The 22,959-nt window shown below is 39.7% G+C and overlaps 1 protein-coding gene across 1 annotated transcript in view; it reads left to right on the forward strand.

Moving 5' to 3' along the window:
• ZDHHC15 (zinc finger DHHC-type palmitoyltransferase 15) overlaps positions 1-22,959 on the forward strand; it is a 257,211-nt gene that overhangs the window by 223,135 nt on the left and 11,117 nt on the right. Inside the window, exons 5-9 of the mRNA XM_028137195.2 lie at positions 1,909-1,978; positions 4,493-4,525; positions 5,261-5,381; positions 11,551-11,683; positions 13,262-13,388. Of these exons, the coding sequence (XP_027992996.2) occupies positions 1,909-1,978; positions 4,493-4,525; positions 5,261-5,381; positions 11,551-11,683; positions 13,262-13,388 (484 nt within the window). The remainder of the gene's footprint in view (positions 1-1,908; positions 1,979-4,492; positions 4,526-5,260; positions 5,382-11,550; positions 11,684-13,261; positions 13,389-22,959) is intronic.

The following is a 22,959-nucleotide window of genomic DNA, read 5'->3' on the forward strand; positions in this document are numbered from 1 at the left end:
GCGGGGCCGGGGGTGAAGGGAAACGCAGGCGGACTGGAGGAGAAGGCGGGCGGGGGGGCAAGGGAGGAACGGAGGCGGGGTAGAGTGCAGCAGGAAATCCTATTGCAGGATTTTTTCCTGCAACGGGAAAGCTAGTTTCTATATAAAAATAGTGAACTTACAGAAAGAGGGACTAAAAAAGCAATCTCATTTACCATTGCACCAAAAATATTTAGATACCTAGGAATAAACTTAACTAAGGTGGTAAAAGACCTATATGTGAAAAAACTACAGGACAGTGAAAAAAGAGATAGAGGAAGACATAAACAGATGGAAGATCATACTGTGTTCATGGATTGGTAGAATCAACATCATCAAAATGTCCATACTACCAAAAGCAATCTATAGATTCAATGCACTCTCTTTAAAAATACCAATCGAATATTTCACAGACCTAGAACAAATTTTCTAAAAATTCATCTGGAATGAAAAAAGACCCCGAATAGCTGCAGCAATCCTGAGAAAGAAGAACAAAGTAGGTGGTATCTCAATACAAGATATCAAGCTGTATTACAAAACCACTATTCTCTGCTCCTGCCTCTGTGGTAGCACTAAGGACCCTTGGGGGATGTCCACCTGCACCCTTAGGCCCACTTCCCTGCACTGTGAGAGGGTGCAGGCTGGGCTGAGGGGACTCCCCAGTGCTCGAGTGTCATGCACCGGGCCTCTAGTATGGTAATAACTATGTATGGTTTCAGCTAGGTACTAGAATTATCAGGGTAATCCCTTTGTAAGGTATATAAATATCTGACCACTATGTTGTACACCTGAAACTAATATATGTTAACTAATGGGGAAAAAAGTTATAAAAATGCCTTTTATCTAAGGGAAATAAGAAAGGAGGGAGGGGGGGAGAAATGATTTTTATTTGGGACTTACAGTGTGAAGAGAACACTAAACTATGGGGTCAGAAAACGTATACTGGTCACAGTAATACCATTCATTCACTGTGTGACCTTGTATAATTCACTTGGTTTGACTCAGGTCTTTACTTCCTTTATCTATGAAATGGTCACTTGAACTATTTTTCTACAATGTCTCTTCTATTTTCCAAATAGTTATTCTAAAACCACTATCTTTTCTATGCTTTAGGAATTTTATCTACCTCATAGAATAAAATGTCTGGAAAAACAGAAGATAAAATATGAATCCTAGTTTTCAGATACTAAAGTTAAAGTAAACAGAGACTAAATAATTTTCCCAAGATCACTCAATCAGTTGACAGTATAGTTTGTTTTATAACACAGCTTATGATTAGGCATTGTGTCTAATCCTATGATATGAAAACTTTCCCCTTTACCTTCATTCCCAAAAAGGTACTTGTACTTTCAAGATTGATACATTAGGGTACACTTTCTCTCTCTTAAGTATTCCTGAGCCCTTCCCCACCCCCTACTTTTGCCAAGGCACCTTCTCTCTCTCTCTCTCTCTCTCTCTCTCTCTCTCTCTCTCTCTCTCGCATGCTGGCACCATGCTGGCACCATTCCCCCTCTTTTTCCCCGAAGTCGCATACCTTTGTGCACACTCTCTCTCCTAAGCTCCAAGGAACCTTCTTTTGCCTCTGTAGCTTGTTTCCTGAGCCCGTGCAGCCCAGCTGGCTCAGCTTTCTGTGACTTTCTAAATGAACTTTTGCTTGTATTTGAAAATAAAGATTGATACAACAGGAAAAAACATACATACCACAATTCTCTTATGCAGTTTGCCTTTTGCTTGATAACTTGAAATGAGTTTGACTATATGTAATCAATGTGTATATATATATATATATATATATATATATATATATATCAAGCCATTCAGATAAGCTAGAAAGATAGATGGTATCACATTGAGCTCTAATCAGTGCTAACCATCTTATTTTTCCTATAGCTGTAAGATTCTGTGACCAGTGCCATTTGATCAAGCCAGACCGCTGCCACCACTGCTCTGTCTGTGCTATGTAAGTGACAGCTATATTTTCCCTGGACTAAGCTTTGCAATAGATCGTTGCCAATACAACAATGTGACTGATCTTTACATGTAACCATCCTAGATAAGAGCATTTCCTTTCAATTATAATGAGCACATGCCAAACACACTCATAGGGATGATAATTCAAACTATTCTAAAGATAGGAAAGAAAAATAAAGTCTCATTTAAAAAATAAATATTTTAGCCCTACCCGGTTTGGCTCAATGGATAGAGCATTGGCTTGCAGACAGAAGGGTCCCAGGTTTGATTCTGGTAAAGGGCACATACCTCAGTTGCAGGCTCAACCTGGGAGGCAACCAATCGATGTGTCACTCTCACATTGATGTTTCTCTCTCTCTGTCTCTCCACCTCCCTTCCACTCTCTCTAAAAATCAATGGGAAAATATCCTCAGGTGAAGATTAACAAAAAATAAAAATAAATAAACATTTTATTTTAGAACTGTATTAGATGAATAGAATTATCCTATATAATAAAAGGCTAATATGCAAATTGACCAAATAGCTGAACAACCAGTCACTGTGATGCACACTGACCACCAGGGGGCAGACGCTCAATGCAGGAGCTGCCCCAAGATGGTCAGAAGCCAGGCAGGGCTGAGGACCCCTTGGGGCATGGCAGGTGGACATCCCCCAAGGGGTCCCAGACTGTGAGAGGGTGCAGACCAGGCTGAAGGGACCCTCCTCCCTCCCAGTGCACAAATGTCATGCACCAGGACTCTAGTTGTAAAGATAATTCTCATAAGTCTCACACAGTTTCCCTATTATTAACAGCTCATATTAATACTAGAGGCCTGGTGCACAAAATCTGTGCACGGGTGGGGATCCCCTTAGCCCAGCCTGCACCCTCTCCAATCCGGGACCCCTTGGGGGATGTCCGACTGCCAGTTTAGGCCCTATCCCCGGGATCGGGCCTAAACTGGCATTCAGACATTCCTCTCACAATCCTGGACCACTAGCTCCTAATCGCTTACCTGCCTGCCTGGTCGCCCCTAATTGCCCCCCTGCCAGCCTGATTGCCCCTCACTGCCTCTGTGTGCTGGCCTGGTTGCCTCTTACTGACCCCCTGCCAGCCTAGTCACCCCCAACTGCCCCCCCACTGGCCTGGTTACCCCTAACTGCCCCCCCTGCTGGCCTGGTCACCCCCAACTGCCCCCCTGCTGGCCTAATCACCCCCAACTGCCCCCCCTGCCACCCTGGTCGCCCCCAACTTCCCCCCTCTGCCAGCCTGGTTGCCACTCACTGCCCCTCTGCCGGCTTGGTTGCCCCACGCAGCCTGCTGTTCAGTCATTTTGTCGTCCCTCACTAACCCCCCTGCCAGCCTGGTCATAGGCAGCCATCTTGTGAGGGTGTGAGGGGTAATTTGCATATTACCTCTTTATTATAGAGGATGATAAATTTGTTACAATTAATGAACAAATATTTATACATTATTTTGGACTTAAATCCACACTCTATTCAGATTTCCCCTAATGTTCTTTTTCTCTTCCAAGATCCCATTCAGGACACCACATTATATTTATTTGCCATATCTCCTAAGGCTCCTCTTAGATGTGATACTTTCTCAGAATTTACTTTCTTTTTTGTAACCTTAACAGCTTTTAGGATTGTCAGGTATTATGTAGAATATATTTCAGCTGAAAATTTTCTCTAGATTAGACTTGGGTAATGTGTTTTGGGGAGGAAAACCATAGAGGTAAAATATCATGCTCATTATATCATACCTAGGGTACATAATATAAACATGACATCATTGTAATATTAATCTTGATCATCTGGGTGAGGTAGTGTTTGTCAGATTTCTCAACTATCAAGTTACTCTTGCCCAGCCAGTGTGGTTCAGTGGTTGAACATGACCTATATACTAGGATGTTATGATTTGATTCTGGTCAGGGCACATGCTCGGGTTGCATGCTCAATCCCCAGTAGGGGGAGTGTAGGAGGAAGCTGATCAATGATTCTCTGTCATCATTGATGCTTCATTCTCTTTACATTTTGTGTTATAACTCAGTAGTACATTATTTTGTTACTCTAATTGTTCCAGCTTTGTAAAACCACACTTTTATGTTAATTGGGTATAAGCTTCATATCTTTCTTCTTGGGTGCTTGTTCCACTTGTATTTATCTTACCCTTGATTCAAACACAGATGTAGCCATATAGTTTCTTCCATAGTTTTAATTAACTGTATATTGAGCAAAATGAAGGGCAATATCCTAGACCTTTTCTCTGTATCAATATCCTAGATTTCCCAACCCCTTTTATAGATTGGACTTTTAGGCATGCAACTTGTTGCCGGCATGATCCTATAAATTGTTGTGATTGGCTAATACAAGGAATAACTGAGAACACAATAATCTTAGAGTAGCTATAGGAATAAATATACTGGTACCATGTGAAAATACTAGTGAGAAATTGACTTTATTATGAGGTATTGCTTCATTTCCATAGCCCTACTTATCACACCACATTTTGTTCCCTTTGTAGGTGTGTTTTAAAAATGGACCATCACTGCCCTTGGTAAGTCCCTTTTATTTTATTCTTTCCTCCAAAAAGAGTTGAAGTTGCTTAATATGCCTACTTTAGTAAGCATAGTTGTAACATGCCTGTTTCTGCTATTCAATGGGATTTTTATTTGTGTGAGGGTCAGGGGATTTAACATTTTGAAGCAAGAATAAATATACCACAAAAGGTATGGTGGTAAATTCTTGGGGTTACAAAGCTAATGGTCTCTTATTGATTAGCTTTAACAATTAGTCATAGTAATGAAATAGAGCACAAAAAGTTCTTTTAACATTACACAATCAGGTTGTTTTTTTCTGTCTTGATGTTTGAAATACTGTAGATTGTTAGCATCAGCAATTCTCCAAATTTTCTGTCTGATCTAGAGAACTAGTCTGAAATCATCTAACTACAAAGAGAACATGCCACACTGTACTAAATGTAGCTGCTGAGATTTTAATAGGTTTTCAGCATCCAAGATCTAGGTTTGATCGGGTGTGTCAGGAAGTAGTTCAGAACAATTAGATTGGTCAGGTGTCTCTGTCACTGCGAATGAAAGGAAGAACAAATGAGATGTTAACTTGTTTTTCTAGTTTGTTCCTCTTATGGCAGTTTTATTTCTGTTGAATTTCTACACAATACATAATGAAACAGTGGTAGCAACATACTTCCATTGCTTAATTCACTTATGTATCAGTGTGCTCTCAATAAATGGGTCCTGATTTCAAATTAGTTTTTCTTTTCTTTTTTTAGGGTTAATAATTGCATTGGATTTTCCAACTATAAATTCTTCCTTCAGTTCTTAGGTTATTCTGTTCTCTACTGCCTGTACATTGCTACAACAGTCTTCAGCTATTTCATCAAATACTGGAGAGTAAGTTAAAAAATTTTGAATTCCTTGCCCCCCCCCCCAAATCACACAAACACATACATACTCTAGGCTGTGACATTCTTTACCTTATTTTTTTTTATACAGTTTGAAATAACTAATATGGAAATAACCACAAGGGAAAGCACCAAAAGCTAGTTTCCCATGCTGAATATTCTGAGATTCAGGAGCTGTTATTTAAAGATTCTTATTTTAAAAGTTCCTGTCACATATGAGAATCATTTTAAGGCCTTTAAGAACCTAACCTCTTGATTTTTACTGATTCTTTACAATGTACTTCTTTAGTCAAGCTTTAAAAAGTCACACATTACCAATTATAGACTTGACAAATGTTGAAACAAATTCTACATCCTTAGTTTCCTAATAAAAGGGGTAACAAAGTACTCCCTCATTGTTAGAAAATACTTTCTAATTCCTTGTTTAAAGGAGAGTTGCAAAATTCCTACAGGAAAAGCAAGATACATTAACTTATCTTCACATATTGCCAAAATGAAATGAGGAGTCTTATTTGAACTTTGTATAACAAACACTGGGATTCTAATATTGGCTGTTACCTGATTCACGGGCTCATTAACAAAATCAAGTGAAATAGTTGTTGGAAGTACTCTGCCTTTCAAAATATGATTCCAATAATTATAATGAAATCTAAAGAAATCCTACTTACATCTTTCTTCTACTTGAAGATATCCATCATAACCCATCTATTTCCAAAATAATTTAATGTAGATTTTCAGTTTACATATGTGTACTGGTTCTGGCAGCAATATAACAAAATATTTGTTTTATTTCATGCCAATGGACTCCAGAAGACATTACCTCCATACAACTCTAGTATAATTACTAAGATATCATAACGTTCCATGAAGAGGATTGTCCAAGCTGAACCTGAATAAAAAAAGACAGATGTAGGCAGAGCTACTAGTTATTATTTTAGGAATTGCACAAGAGCCTATACAACAGGAATATCTTACCTCAAGTAGAGAGGTAAAGCAGCAGGGAAAGAATCCTGTGACCAGAATATGGATTATAATAAACCAGGGGGGAGGGGAGAGAAAGGCACAGCAGTGAGATTCTAGGTAGCTGAGATTTAAATTATTAAATAGTGATTCATCCCTACTAGTGTAGAAAATTATAGTGATACTAGAGGCCCAGTGCACGAAAATTCGTGCCCAGCCTGCACCCTCTCACAATCCGGGACCCCTCGGGTAGGGTCCCTAGACCTGGCCTGAGATCAGGGCCTATCCGGGCTTTCTTTCCAGGGCTGCAGGCAGCTGGCCCCACCCCCACCGCTTCCACTGCTTGCCATCTGTGCAGCACTGCCCCCCCTCCCCTGCCACTGGTGGCCTCCCTCTGCAGGCAACTGGCTGGGGTGCAATGGCTTGGCTGGCCTAGGCCTCCCTCTTTCTTTGCTGGGGGTGGGGCCAGCCCTGTGAGGGGCTGTCTGCCTACCTGATCACTCCTATCCGCTTGCCTACTTACCTGATCAACCCTAACCGCTGGTCTGCCTACCTGATCACCCCTAACCACTCTGCTTGCCTGCCTGATTGCCCCTAATTGCTTGCTTGGGGGCAGGGCCAGCCCGGAGGGGCTGTCTGCCTACCTGATCTCTCCTAACTGCTTGCCTACCTATCTGATCACCCCTACACCCCTAACCGCTGGTCTGCCTACCTGATCACTCCTAACCACTGGTCTGCCTACCTGATCACCCCTAACCCCTCTGCCTGCCTGCCTGATTGCCCCTTACCGCTTGCTTGGGGGCGGGCCACCACTGACTTCTGGTTGGTCAGCCTCCGTTCATTACCGCTCGTTACAACCCAGGGTTTTGATATATTAGGATGTGCTTTCCATTCTTCCTCCCACTTGCTTAATCAATTCAGATATTTAATAATATTAAGAATCAGAAATAATATAATGGATATAGAAATCTTCAACTCAGAGATACAAAAATATAAACAGAAATGAAGTTTTCTCATCAATTTTGTATTTTCCCCAGATAGAAAATGCATCTTGGTGTTTCTTCATTGGTCCCTTTCCACAACACATGATCTCTTATCTATTGCTCAAGTTTACATGATATGTTTGGCATTTTATTCACATACTAGAGGCCCGGTGCACGAAATTCGTGCACGGAGGGGGGTTGTCCCTCAGCCCAGCCTGTACCCTCTACAATCTGGGACCCCTCAAGGTATGTCCGACTGCCCGTTTAGGCCCGATCCCTGGGATCGGGCCTAAACGGGCAGTTGGACATCCCTCTCACAATCCAGGACTGCTGGCTCCCAACTGCTTGCCTGCCTGCCTTCCTGATTGCCCTAACCACTTCTGCCTGCCAGCCTGATCACCCCCTAACCACTCTGCTGCCAGCCTGTTTGCCCCCAACTTCCCTCCTCTGCCGGCCTGGTTACCCCTAACTGCCCTCTCCTGCAGGGTTGATCACCTCCAACTGCCCTCCCTTGCAGGCTTGGTCCCTCTCAACTGCCCTCCCTTGCAGGCCAGGTGCCTTCCAACTGCCCTCTCCTGCTGGCCATCTTGTGGTGGCCATCTTGTGTCCACATGGTGGCAGGATCTTTGACCACATGGGTGCAGCTATATTGTGTGTTGCAGTGATGATCAATCTGTATATTACTCTTTTATTAGATGGGATAGAGGCCTGGTACAGGGGTGGGGGCCAGTTGGTTTGCCCTGAAGGGTGTCCCGGATCAGGGTGGGGTACCCTTGGGGTGTGGGGCGGCCTGAGCGAGGGGCCTGTGGTGGTTTGCAGGCCGGCCACGCCCTCTGGCGACCCAAGCGGAGGCCCTGGTATCTGGAATTTATTTTCCTTCTACAATTGAAACTTTGTAGCCTGGAGCAGAGCCAAGCCTGGGGCTCCCTCCGAGGCCCTCAGCCATTCATTTGTGTTGGGTTTATAATTGAAACTTTGTTGCCTTAAGCGGGTGGGCCTGGCCAGGGTGTGCGGAAAGCTTTGCTTCCCCTGTTGCCAGCAGCAACCCTGGCCTGCTCTCTCAAGCTCCATTCTGCTGCCATTTGTTTGAATTTGTTTACCTTCTATAATTGAAACTTTGTAGCTTGAGTGGAGGCTTAGGCCTGCAATGGCTGGCAGAAAGCTTGGCTTCCTCTGTTACCTAGGAAACCTTGCTCTCTGTGGCTGTAGCCATCTTGGTTTGGGTTAATTTGCATGCTCGCTCTGATTGGATGGTGGGCGTGGCTTGTGGGCGTGGCTTATGGTGTGTCGGAGGTATGGTCAATTTGCATATTTGTCTATTATTATATAGGATTGTGCTACTACCCTGAAAGTAAAGAAAATAACTGCATCCAATTCATTAGGCAAAATGTCAGCCTTGGTCTTCACTACTGACTTTATTGGACCTTAACACAGTAGGCTACTGTTTAAGAATCACTCTTTATTCTCATAACTGAGTAAACAATGTTACATTTTACACATTTTGCCTTTGGCCTTCCTAGACAGCCAATAATCAAATATAAAAATGTCAACCAGGTGCCATATGCTTTTTTTTAACTCTTGAAAGATAATAGTTGGACATGAATCAATCACCAGAAATATGTCAGTATTCACAAGCAACATCAGGGGTGAACATAGACTTGTCCTTTCCTATGCCCTCATTTCTTCTCCACAATATACTAGCTTATGCCTGACATATAAGAGAGAGACAATTAAACTTATTTTGTCTTGCCCTCATAATGAAAAGAACATTCAGAGAAATGCTTCTTTTCAGTTTCCCCAGCCAGAAAGCACTTTGATGTGGGCTAGAGATGGCTTTCTTGGTGTAAATTTAGTCTCCCTTAAAATTAAATGTAAACACTGCCATTTATTATGTTTTCTTTAATTTATTTTTTCCATTACTATTTATCCCTCTATACCCTCTTCTGCTGCCATCCACCCTTCTTCCCCTCACAATCACCATACCACCCTGAACACTTATCTGACATTTATTTTAAAAGCTATGTATCAAGAAAGCTAGCTGTGCTCCTAAGAACAGCAACATCTATTTGTATGGTACTTTACTATTTTCAAAGCATTTTTATATCTATTATCTCATTTTATCCTCACCACAGCCTTGTGAAGTAGACAAAGCAGGAATCTTTAGTCTCATTTAAAGATGATAAAACTGAGGCTCATAGTAGTTAGGTGACATGCTCGGGATCACCCAGCTTATAAGTTTCAAAGTCAGGATTTGAATCTGACTCAAAGCCCATTGATCTTAAACATGGTACCATGTCTTACTGTCCATTGTAGTCCTGCTGTGGAAAAGCTCTAGCACATTTAGAATGAAGAATTCAGAAGACCACCACATTATGTCTCTCCCATTAATATTAACTTAAAGAGTAGCTACTTGTTAGTAAAAATTAGTAGCTTACATCTCCCATTCTGGGCCATGAATCTCCTCATAGAAGCTATGAATTATTTTAGAACCAAGAAAATACATATTATTCCACTAGTATTCCCCTGAAATGTTGCTGGTGGTTATTGCTTTGAGTAATTTAGCTTGGTTATCTTCTGAGAAGTTAATTTTGAACATAGGGCCATCATCTTCTAACAAAAAAAGTTAAATATTAAGAACTTTATCAAGAGACAATACAGTAGATATGATTTGGCAGACACAAGAGAGTCCTGTAAGAGTAATTAGAACAGATAAAGATTTTCAGCTCTGCCACCCAAGGTGTGAACTGACTTTATATCAGTCCCTCTTGAACAGTTATTTATTTCCCATTTAAACATAAAAGGTAAGAATTAAAATAAATGAGTTTTAAAAGATTTTAAAAAAACATATTCAAAAAGTAGAGATGTGAAATAAAAACCCAGCCAGGCAAAAACCCTTACAAACTGATATATTTGTTTCCTATAAATTCAAAACAAAACAAACAAAAACCAATCAAATTCAGTTTGAATGCTTAGGCCAAGAATAATCATTTCAAAAGGGAGCAAATTTTATGCAATTTTCACCCAGCCCACCCCTCATATGAAAGCATCTCACTGGCTTACTTTCCCTTATCTTTAGCCTTCAAACACGCACAGGAAGATTCCCAATATTTCCTCACATCTAAATGAATAAAAATCTCTAAAAAAAGAAATAAATCGGTACTACCTAAATTTGCCATGTGTTTCCCAGCCTTAACTTCCTTCTTCTAAACTAGAGTAGAACCAGATCATAATGTAAGGTCCACTTTGAGAATTAACTTTAACTTTATCACTTGAGATCATTTGTAAATATTTCAAAACAATTCATCAAGCCAAAACAATGATTAGCAAGAAAAGGAGGGGATAAAGAAAAGTCATTACCACAGTTTATCACTCCAAAATTGAAATTTTTTCTAAGATTATCTATAGAAGACAAAATGTTATGAGCTGTGCATGCTATAGAACTTTAGAAAATTCATTTTGGTCTAGGGCTTCATAATTTTAAAAAACTGGTGACACATGGAGAATAAGATGTCCCAGCTAACTATAAAAATATTTAGCTACTTGCTTTTAAATTATTCTGTCAAATCTGTGTAATTTTACTGTGTAAACAGTAATTTTACAGGATGTAATATATCAACACATTGTACTTCAGCTTTAAAAAAAACCACACACACAACCATACAAAACTTGCAGTAGCTTTAAAATCAGTTCATGACTTATGAGCAGAACATTTAAAAAATTCTACCTATGTGTTTTAACTTCCTACATATATCATCATGACATTTTTAAACACACATATGTGTCCAAGGAAATATGATATATAAAGTATTCCAGAGTAACCCACCTTGAGACAAGAGGATGAACCATATGATCTCAAAATTACCTCTAGTCAGTGATTCATAATTTAGAAACTAATTATAAAACTAAGACATTTCATACCAATTAAGGACTAAGTATACTCTTTATACATTATCTTTTTCTAATTGGTACACTATATACTCTATTTTACAGTGACCTACACTTGAGCAAGAATCCATTTTAAGTTTTGTAAGCAAAAAGCATATCTATAAGAGGCATGGTCATCAAAAGAAAGAAAGTTTTTACAAATTTTACAAAATCTACTTTTTAATTACAGCTAGACATTTTAAACATATGAAAAATTACTAACCTTTATAGAAAAACTATCCAAGCCTTACAACTTTAATCTTTTGTTTCTGTTTATTATTTCTTTTCTAGGGGGAATTACCCAGTGTTCGCTCTAAGTTCCATGTCCTTTTTCTCCTATTTGTGGCCTGCATGTTTTTTGTCAGCCTTGTGATTCTCTTTAGTTACCATTGTTGGCTTGTCAGCAGAAACAAAACCACCTTAGGTAAGACTACAAAAAATTATTAATGTATATCACAGTGACCTGTGGATTAACCCCAAGAAAGACAAAAACTTCCAGTGAAGCATTTTAGCTGCAGTGACATTCATTTGCCCCCTATTGAGATAAATGCAAACAAGTTTTACCAAACAGGAGAGCCATGGTGAATGAAGCTTACATAGGGAAGAGAACATTAGTGAATGAAACCTCACACAAAACAAAAAATGATCGTAGTTCTTTATAGTTCATTTTGGGTAATAGCTCTCTAGATTTACAGCTTGAAATTTTTATGTGTTCACATGAGGAAATGAAGGAAAGAATCAGTACAGAAGGGAATACCAGAATTTGGAGGTAAAGGTCAATAAAGATAGAAGAATCTAACTTAATGAGCACATACAAAAATAGAGTCCTAAGAAAGAATTCAAGCCAAAAATATCATTGAATATCTACAATCATCAAGGAGCTGTGTAGGGACTGTGGGTGTGAGATAAACACATTAAACAAGTGAGTTTCTAGAAAATGAATATAATAAATTAACTTTTTCTGTCTATTATACTATACTCTGGTCTGTTGTTTGAAGAACTATATTTCTGATGGATCCCAGTGCAACAATTTTTTTTTATCTATGGTGAACGAAATATTTACATTGTATGCAAATCAACTCATGACAAGTGAAGAGAAAATGTCAAAATGTTGAATGTTTAGATTTGAAGAAAATTTAGTACAAAATCCATTATACTTTTTAAACTCATTTTCTAATTACACTAACAGGTAAGAAGGCACTTGCACTCATTTTCCAAACCAAATATATATGTAGCACTTAGTTGCTAGTGTGGTAGATTAGCACTTTTGGCTTAGACATGCTGCAAAGTAGAAAAGAACTAAAAGCTTCATGATAAAAGAGTCTGAAAACAAAGAACATGTAGGAAATGACCAGAGGCAGCCAGAGCCCATCAGTGAAAGTATTTGCTTAATGGAATAAATGTGTTTAAGTATAATATGCACTAATATGGTTAAATTTATCTTAGTCTTTAAGTCTGATTATAGTTCACCCATTCACTTTTTTTTTCTGGAGTAAAATTCAGCTTCTTACATTGTGTGCTTCAGTGTGAACATCTTCATTTCTGAAATGTTTCAAAACCAAATCAATGTTATTACTATCTCTTTATGTTATTGCTTTGGTCCCAGTTCTAAAGATGGAGAACGTTTGGCTGTTGTTGCCAATAAGATTTAAATAAAGTGCTGTTAAATCTATTATTTTACTCCTTATATATTTTGCAGCACTACAAAATATATATTATGCCCATGGCTGCTTAATTTTTCTACCATCATGCATTTTTCTGCCTTTTTTTAAATAAATGAGAGTACCAATTCTTTGTACTTAATAAAAAACTTACTTTGTGTTAAGTGGTTAAAATAGTTTTTACTAAGTAAATAAGAATGAAAATCCTATGCTACCACAGCAGAAAGGTATCATAAAACCAAGTTGCATTCATGGAGAACTGTAAAATCATGACTTTCCTGAAACTTTTTTCCCCTTTATTGTTTTCTTCCTCTTTTATTCAACTCCTCTATATGTCCCAGAGGCCTTCTGTACTCCAGTGTTTATAAGTGGTCCAAAGAAAAATGCGTTCAACCTTGGCTTCATCAAAAATATCCAGCAGGTGTTTGGAGACAACAAGAAGTTCTGGTTAATACCTATTGGGTCCAGGTAGGTAATTATTACCACTGAAATAAGTTGATGCTGGACCATATCTTGAAGTAACAGATTCAATTTTTATTGTAAAATGCAGCAGGTATCAGTTCAATGTAAAATTTTATTCCTTAAGTTTTTCATTTCTAAGTTAGCAAAGACAAATCAGGAGGTAAGGGTATGATAAAATAGGCATTCTTATGCCATTTTTTGTGACAGTGTAAACTGGTACCACTCTTTTATAAATGAATTTGGTAATATGTACTTAAAAATCCTAAGAATCTACAAAGCCATTGTCTAGATACAAAAATGTTTGCCACAGCAATAATTAGGATACAACTTAAAGTCTGACAATATATCAAAAGTAATGGTTATAAAGACTATGTCACAATAAGGGAAAATGCTTATTATATTTTAAGTGAAAAAAATGTAGAATTCAAAATGGTATGTATACTGTAATATTATTTCAGTGAGATATGGTTCACTTGTGTTAACTTGAAAGCAACCTGAATAGTGAAGAAACACATTTTTATTTACTATAGAGCACTATAATATTTATTTAAAACTGACATTTAAAAATAAATTTGTAAAACAAAAATATATACAAATAGGACTTCCAGTCAATATAGAACAGTAAGTAAATGCTGTGCTATTCTCCTCCCATGTCTACATCAAAATTACAACTAAATTATAGAACAATCACCCTGAAGAATCATCTGAAAACTAGCTGAATGGAACTTCTATAAATAAGAATACAAAGAAAAAGCCACATCAAGACTGGTAGGAGGGGTGGAGACTGGAAACAGGCTGGTTCCACAACCACGTAAAGAATTGGGAGGGATATCTCAGATGTGGAGGTTCCCCCTGAGGAGCAGTAGGTCTCAGACCCACACTGTAAACCCTGGCTCAGAACACTAGTGCTAGGAAGTGGAGTCCCAACAACGTCTGGCTGTGAAAATCAGTGGGGATTCTGTATGGGTGAGATGGAGGGTTGCTATAGACCCAGGCATCTTCTTAAAGAGCCTGAGTCCGACTCACTCAATCACAAAAACTCATCCTAAGCTTGAGTGAAGAGATAGCAGCTCAAAATGTATCAGGAACAAATGGGGATAAACTGAATTGTGTGGCTTCAAGGCAAGAGCTTGAAGGGCAGCCACTATTGTTCCTTTGTTGAACCCTCTCCCTACACTGCCTGCAGTTGCAGTCAGGCACCAAATCAGAATCTGCATTAACCAGGTGAATACCTCTCGTCCAATCCTGGTGACTCCCTGGGACGCCACCCCATCCAACTCCCGCACCACCTGAGTCTCTTTCAGCACATGTTTCTTATAGGTAGTGGACTATGGCCCATGCTGAAGACTTTCTTAAAAACTCTCAAAGCTCCACAAGCCCCTGGCAGGTGACTGCTGGCCTCTGTGTAACTGGTGCCTCTTGCTGAGTGGTCTAAGTCCTAGAACTGTTGTCAGCTGGCCTGGGTAGCATGGCATCTCTCATGTGACTCTGGGCACAGTATAGGCAAGAACCAATCATGCATCACTTTTTAGTTTCTAACAGGTGGCCCTAGGGGAACACAGTTAGAGGCTGAGCTGGGCTTGCACCAGAGGTCCTCAAAAGAAGCCACAGAACAAATATACCCAGCGACCAGGTTCAGACCACAAAAGAACACCATCAAATTGGCTTTGCCAACAGCATACCCAAAGGGTGGTCTCAGCAGTTACTGGAGCACCAATGGGGTAAACCCTGCTCCATGGGGTCAGCCCACATACAACAGCTCATACACTGTGATCCTGGCCAAGCCTCATAGCTAGTCAGCCTGAGGGTCAACCACACCTACTGATAGGCCAACAGCAGTCAAGGCTCAACTATAATAAGAGGGCACACACAACCCTCACAAAAGACACCCCAGGAATACCTGACTCAAGTGACCAAGGAGACTACACCACTGGGCTCCACAGGACACATACTACAGAAGATTACTCTTCCAAGACTGGTATATGTAGCAGATCTACCTCATACATGGAAACAAACCCAGAGAGGGAGCCAAAATGAGGAGACACAGAAACTAGTTCCAAATGCAATAGCCGGAAAAATTTTCAGGAAAAGAACTAAATGAAATAGAGGCAAGCAATCTATCAGACACAAAGTTTAAAACATGGGTTATAAGGATATTTAAGGAACTAAGGCTAATAATACATTATCTCAGTGAAAATATGAACATAGAGAAAGGAAATATATTTTAAAACCATAATAAACCATTAAAAAAATAAGTCAGAAATGAAGAATGCAATATCTGGAATAAAGAATAAACCAGAGAAGCAAGATGGCAGTGTAAATAAATACTGGTACTACCACCTCCCACAACCACAGGAAAATTACAACTAAAATGAAGAACAACCATCATTCAGAATTGCCTGAAATCTGGATGAATGGAAGTTCTACAACTAGAGAAGTAAAGAACAAAACACATCAAGTCTGGTAGGAGGGTCAGAGGCACTGAACAGGCTCATCTGACACCCACCTGTGGTGATTTTTAAAATCAGGAGTGATATATCCAGTTCAGAGGCCTCCCATGAGAAGGTCCACACCAGACCCCCAGCCCAGGGTTCCAGAGCTGGAAAGAGAAGTCCCCATAACTTCAGGCTATAAAAAACCAGTGGGGATTGTGGCTGAGTGACAAGGAGGCTGCTGGAGTCCTAGGCAGTTCCTCTTACAGGGCCAGTACATGAACTTACAGGGTCCTACTCTGTCTGATCTCCAGCACTGAGTGGCAGCATTGGGGGAACCAGGGACATATGAAAGGGAACTGGATTGTCTGGCATTGGGCATAAACTCAGGGACAGCTTTCTTCAAGATGGGGGTACTCACAGGGATCATTGTTCCTGTGCTGGGATCTCCCCCATCACAGAGCTGACTTGCAGCCATATCTGAGTTTCCACCAGTGTGGCTCACACAGTTCCCTCTACATTGGTGGTTTCCTGAGACCCCACTCCATCCAACTTGTAGCCCCACCAAAGTGGCTTGCAGTGGCTTTTCTATAGGAAAGGCCTATCCTGGCTCAGGCCTGAAAATCTCCTGAAATCTCTCAAACAAGCAGCAGCTGGCAGCAGCATGCCCCATACCTATCCATAAGAGGCCCAAGACCTGGCACTAGCAACAGTGTATCTTGCTTCACAACTTGGCCTCACCTGAGCACTTCTAAGCCCAATACAAATAGCAGCTATCTGAAGATCACTCTGTAGCTCCTCCCAGGTGACACCAGCAAGTGGCTGACTTTGCACTTCCCAGGAGGCCACAGAGTTAGTTCACTTGGTGGACAACTTCAGACCATACCAGATTATAACTCTACTCATCCACAAGTGGCACACTCAAGGGGCAGGCTCAGTGAGCACCAAAGCCTCACTGAAGCAAGTCCTGCTCCATATGGGTGTCTCCTACACAGCAGCTCTTCCACTGTACATGCAGCTGATCCTCACAGCCAATTGGCCTGGAGATCAACTCTTCCCAGTGACACCAACAGCAATGAAGGCTCAACTACAACAAGGCTGTACACATAACATATACAGGGGCACACCTAGAATGCCCAGCTCAGGTGACTGGGGAGACCAAGCCACTGGGCCATACAGGGCACCTAGTACACAAGGCCATTCTACCAATTCCAGGACACATAGCAGCTCTACCTAATGCATAGAAACAAACACAGGGAAGTAGCCAATATACAGAAAAAAATAAATATGTCACAAATGAAAGACCAGAAGAAATCTCCAGAAAAAGAAATAAATGAAATGGAAGCAAATAAACTACTGGATATAGAGTTCAAAATAATGGTGATAAGGTTGCTCAAGGATCTTAATGAGAGCTTCAATGAGAGCTTCAAGGGACTTTGTGAGACTTTCAAGGATCTGAGTGAGAATATCAAAGGCATGAAAAAGGACCAGTCAGAAATTAAGCACTGGCTGCAGGCCCCATGACCCCCACAGTGGGTTAATGCAGAGCAGCACACCACCCTGGCTGCAGGCTCCAGAACTCCCTGCAATGATTGGCAGAGTCGTGTGCCACCTCACCATGGGCTCTGGTACCCCATAGTGAGTCCCAGAAATGCACACCACTCCAGCAGCATGTTCCAGGACAGCACAGTGAGTCACATGCCAGTGGGTCCTTACAAGCAGCTATTATTATGGGAGCCAGGACCCTGAGCATATCCACAACAGCTTGCATGACAAGTTTGGAGCTAAACTACATAGTCAGCCAATCTATGAGGAGACTCCATCCATGAACAGTACAATAACATTCAAGTCCCAACTACATTAGGAGAACTCAAATAACTCAAGTAGTGGGCTTTCCTAGAACACCCAGATCAGGAGATCTGAAACTGCACCACTGGGTCCCACAAAACACCTACTACATATCACCAGAAAAAGAACTAAATAAAATGGAGGCAAGTAATTTGTCAGAGAAATAATTCAGAGTAATGGTTATAAGGATGCTCAAACATCTGACTGAGAATTACAAGCAACACAATGAGAATTATAAGGAGCTGAATGAGAAATACACCATGAATAAGAATCAAGAGGAAGTGAAGAATGATATAGCTGCAATAAAGAACACAATGGAAGGTTTCAACAGTAAACTAGTACAATCTGGGGACCAATTCAACAATTTAGAAGACAAGGTAGAAAAAACACCCAAGCAGAGTAGCAATAGGAAAAATAAATTAAAAAGCAGGAGGAAAATCGAAAGGAGCTTTGGGACAACATGAAACAATACAAAATCCTCACAATAGGGGTGTCAGAAGGAGAAGAAGATGATCAAGGAATAGAAAACCTGTTTTAAGAAATGACAGAAAACGTTCCTGACTTGGGCAAGAAAATAGTCACACAAGTCCAAGAAGTACAGGGAGTACCAATCAAGATAAACGCAAAAAGTCCTACACCAAGACACATCATAATTAAATTGGCAAAAGTAAAAGACAAAGAAAGAATCTTAAAGGCTGCAAGGGAGAGACAGGAAATTATCTACAAGGGATCTCCCATTAGATTTTCAGCTGATTCTCAATGGAAATAGATCAGGCCAGAGGAAATGGCATGAAGTATACAAAGTGTTGAAAAGCAAGGGACTAATCCCAAGATTACTCTATCCAGCAAAGCTATCATTCAAAATTGAAGGTGAAATCAGGAGATTCACAGACAAAAAAAAAAAAAAAACAAAAAAAAAAAAAACCAACAACAACAACAAAAAACTAAGGGAGTTTATTACCACCAAACCAGCAATGCAAGAAATGCTAAAGGGACTGTTGTATAATGAAGAAATATAAAGGCAAGAAGGAACACAGGCATAAAGAACATAATGGCAAGAAACAAGTAACTCTCAATAATAACCTTAAGTGTAAATTGATTAAATGCTCCAATCAAAAGACATAGGGTAGATGAATGGATAAGAAAATATGACCCATATATATGCTGTCTACAAGAGATCCACCTCTGAACAAAGGACTCACATAGATTGAGAGTGAAGGGATGAAGAAACTTATTCAGGCAAATGGAAATGAAAAAGAACAAAACAAACCTGGGGCAGCAATACTTTTATCTGACAAAATAGGCCTCAGAGTGAAGGCCATAATAAGATATATAGGGAAGGCCTCTTCATAATACTAAAGGAATTGATAAAACAAGAGGATATAACTCTGATAAACATACATGCACCTAATACAGGATCATTCAAATACATTTAAAAAAAAAAACTTCTGGAAGATATCAAGAGAGAGAGCTACATAATATATTCATAGTAGGGGACTTTAATACCACATTAACATCACTGGATAAATCTTCTGGATAAAAAATCAACAAGGAAATGGCAATCCTAAATGGCACAGTTGAACATATGGAACAAATTGACATCTTCAGAACATTTCACCCCAAAGTTATGGAATATACATTCTTCTTCAGTGAACATGGGACATTTTCAAACATAGGTTACATGTTTGGACACAGACTAAGTCTCTACAAATTCAAGAAGATTGAAATCATATCAAGCATCTTCTCAGATCACAATGGTATAAAATTAGAAATAAACTACAATAAAAATACTCAAAAGCAATCAAACACATGGAGGCTAAATAGCATGCTATTAAACACTGAGTTACCATAGAGATCAAATGAGAAATTAAAAAACATCCTGGAAACAAGTAACAATGAAAACACCAACAATCCAAAGTCCATTGGACACAGTGAAAGTTCATAGCACTACAAGCTTGCCTCAAAAAACAAACCAAAAGGGAGAAACCAAGATGGCGGCATAGGTAAACACCTGAACTGCTGCCTCGCACAACAATTTCAAAACTACAACTAAAAGACAAAACGGACATCATCCAGAACCACAGGAAGCTGGCCGAGTGGAAATTCTACAAATAGAAGGAAAGAGAAAAGCACATTGAGACTCAGAGGAGCTGCAAAAGGCTGAGGTACAGAGATGCGCACATGGAGAGGACTGGCAGCTGAGTGCGTGGCTGGCTTTCTCAAGTGGGAGGGAGACGGAAGCTCCCAACTGCACTGAACTCCAGTTACGGGCGAGACCCTGGGGACCCAGACTCATACGGGGGGAATCTGGACTGTCTGGCAGCAGGTGAAACATGAGGGCGGCTTTCTCTCAGAGGTGCTTGCAGTGATTACCGAGGAACACTGAGACTGAGGGGCCTCATAGGGCAGGGATGACGGGAAGCCAAGACTGTCTGCTCCACCCTGAGACTCCACCCCATCCAAGCTGAGCACAGAGGCTTTTGCAATTTTTCAAGTCTTGTCTCATAAGGATGTCTCCAGCACAGAAGTTCTTCCAGCGTAGACACAGCTGATCCTCACAGCCAATTGGCCTGGAGGTTAATTCCTCCAAGTGATACCAACAACAATCAAGACTTAACTACAACAAGACTGTGCACTCAGCCCACAAAGGGGTGCACCAAGAGTGTCCACCTCAGGTAACTGGGAAGGCTGAGCCACTGGGCCCGATAGGATGCCTAGCACACAAAGAGCTACTCAACCAACTCAGGGAAGTAGCAAAAATGTGGAGACAAAGAAACAGATCACAAATGAAAGAAATGGAGGAAAACAAACGACTGGATATAGAGTTCAAAACCACGGTTATAAGGTTTTTCAAGAATTTCCTAGAAAAGGCCAATAAGTTTAGCAAGATCCTCAAGGATATGAAAAAGGACCAACTAGAAATTAAACATGCACTGACTGAAATAAAAAATATTATACAGAGACCCAACTGCAGACTAGAGAAATGCAAGAATCAAGTCAAAGATTTAAAATACAAGGAAGCAAAAAACACTCAACTTGTAAAGCAAAAAGAAAAAAGAATCCAAAAATTTGAAGATCGTGTAAGGAGACTCTAGGACAACCTCAAGCGTACCAACATCAGAATTATGGAGGTGCCAGAAGAAGAGAGAGAGCAAGATACTGAAAACCTATTTGAAGAAATAATGACCGAAAACTTCCCCCACCTGGTGAAAGAAATAGACTTACAAGTCCAGGAAGCACACAGAACCCCAAACAAAAGGAATCCAAAGAGGACCACACCAAGACACATCATAATTAAAATGCCAAGAGCAAAAGACAAAAAGAGGATATTAAATGCAGCAAGAGAAGAACAGTTAATTACCTAAAAGGGAGCACCCATATGATTGTCAGCTGATTTCTCAACAGAAACTATGCAGGCCAGACAGGAGTGGCAAGAAATATTCAAAGTGATGAATAGCAAGAACCTACAACCAAGATTACTCTATCCAGCAGAGTTATCATTTGGAATTAAAGGTCAGATAAAGAGCTTCACAGATAAGAAAAAGCTAAAGGAATTCATCACCACCAAACCAGTATTATATGAAATGCTGAAAGGTATTGTTTAAGAAGAGGAAGAAGAAGAAAAAGGTAAAGATAAAAATTATGAACAACAAATACATATCTATCAACAAGTGAATCTAAAAATCAAGTGAATAAAAAATCTGATGAAAAGAATAAACTGGTGAATATAATAGAATCAGGGCCATAGAAAAGGAGTGGACTGACAATTCTCAAGGGGAAAGGGGTATGGGGGATGCGGGAAGAGCCTGGACAAAAATCGTACATCTATGGATGAGGACAGATTAGGGGAGATAAGGGCAGAGGGTGGGGTGGAAACTGGGTGGAGGGGAGCTATGGGAGAAAAAGAGGAACAATTGTAATAATCTGAACAATAAAGATTTATTAAATTAAAAAAAAACTAAAAAAAATCTTGTAGTAATTTATCTAACACTACCACTTAAAGAATCAGAAAAAAGAGCAACAAAAAACCCTCAGAGGAAGTAGAAGGAAAGAAATAATAAAGGTCAGAGTGCAAATAAATGACATAGAGACAAGAGCTGGTTCTTTGAAATGATAAATTGATGAGCCTCTTGAGAGAGATACCAAGAAACAAAGAGAAAAGACCCAAATAAACGAAATAAAACATGAAAGAGATTAAGTATCTGCTGACTCCACAGAGATACAAAGGTCATAAAAAAATACTATAAACAACTCTATTCCAACAAAATGCAAAATGGACAACCTTGATGAAATGGACATATTCATAGAAAAATACAGCCTTCTAAAACTCAATCAGGAAGAATCAGAAAATATGACTAGACCAATACTACTGTAGAAATTGAGGCAGTAATAACAAAAAAATAACTTCCAGCAAACAAAAGCCCTGGTTCACATGGCTTCACAGCGGAGTTTTGCCAAACAATCAAAGAAGAATTAACACCTATCCTCCAAACTGTTCCAAAAAATTCAAGAGAAAGGAACACTTACAATCTATTTCTATGAAGCCAGAATTACCCTAATCCCAAAACCAGATAAAGACATTAAAGAGAAAGAGACTCACAGGCTAATATCCTTTATTAACATAGATGCTAAAATCTGCAAAAATATTTTAGCAAATCAGATCCAGTAATACCTTAGATAGATCATACACCATGACCAAATGCGATTTATTCCAGAGATGCAAGTCTGGTACAGTATCCGCAAATCAATAAGTGTGATACAACACATAAACAAATTGAAAGATAAAAACCACATCATCATATCAATTGATGCAGAAAACGCATTTGGCAAAATCCAACACCTTTTTTTAATAAAAACTCTCAGCAACGTGGGAATAGAGGGAACATACCTCAACATAATGAAGGCCTTATATGACAAACCTACAGCCATCATCATACACAATGGGCAAAAACTAAAAAATTTCCCCTAAGAACAGGAACAAAACAGGGATGCCCACTTTCACCACCCCTGTTCAACATAGTACTGGAAGTGCTAGCCGTAGCAATCAGACAAGAAGAAATAAAAGGCATCCAAATTGGAAAAGAAGAAGTAAAACTGTCTTTATTCAACAATGGCATGATATTGTACAAAGAAAACCCTAAAGACTGCATCAAAAAACTACTAGGTTTAATAAATGAATTTGGCAATGTAGCAGGATGTAACATTAACACCCAGAAATCAATGGTATTTTAATATACCAATAATAAACTCTCAGAAAGAGAAACTAAAAAATCAATCCCATTTGCCATTGCAACAAA

Source organism: Eptesicus fuscus, chromosome 1 (assembly GCF_027574615.1).
Source record: "Eptesicus fuscus isolate TK198812 chromosome 1, DD_ASM_mEF_20220401, whole genome shotgun sequence".
Classification (NCBI taxonomy): Eukaryota; Metazoa; Chordata; class Mammalia; order Chiroptera; family Vespertilionidae; genus Eptesicus; species Eptesicus fuscus.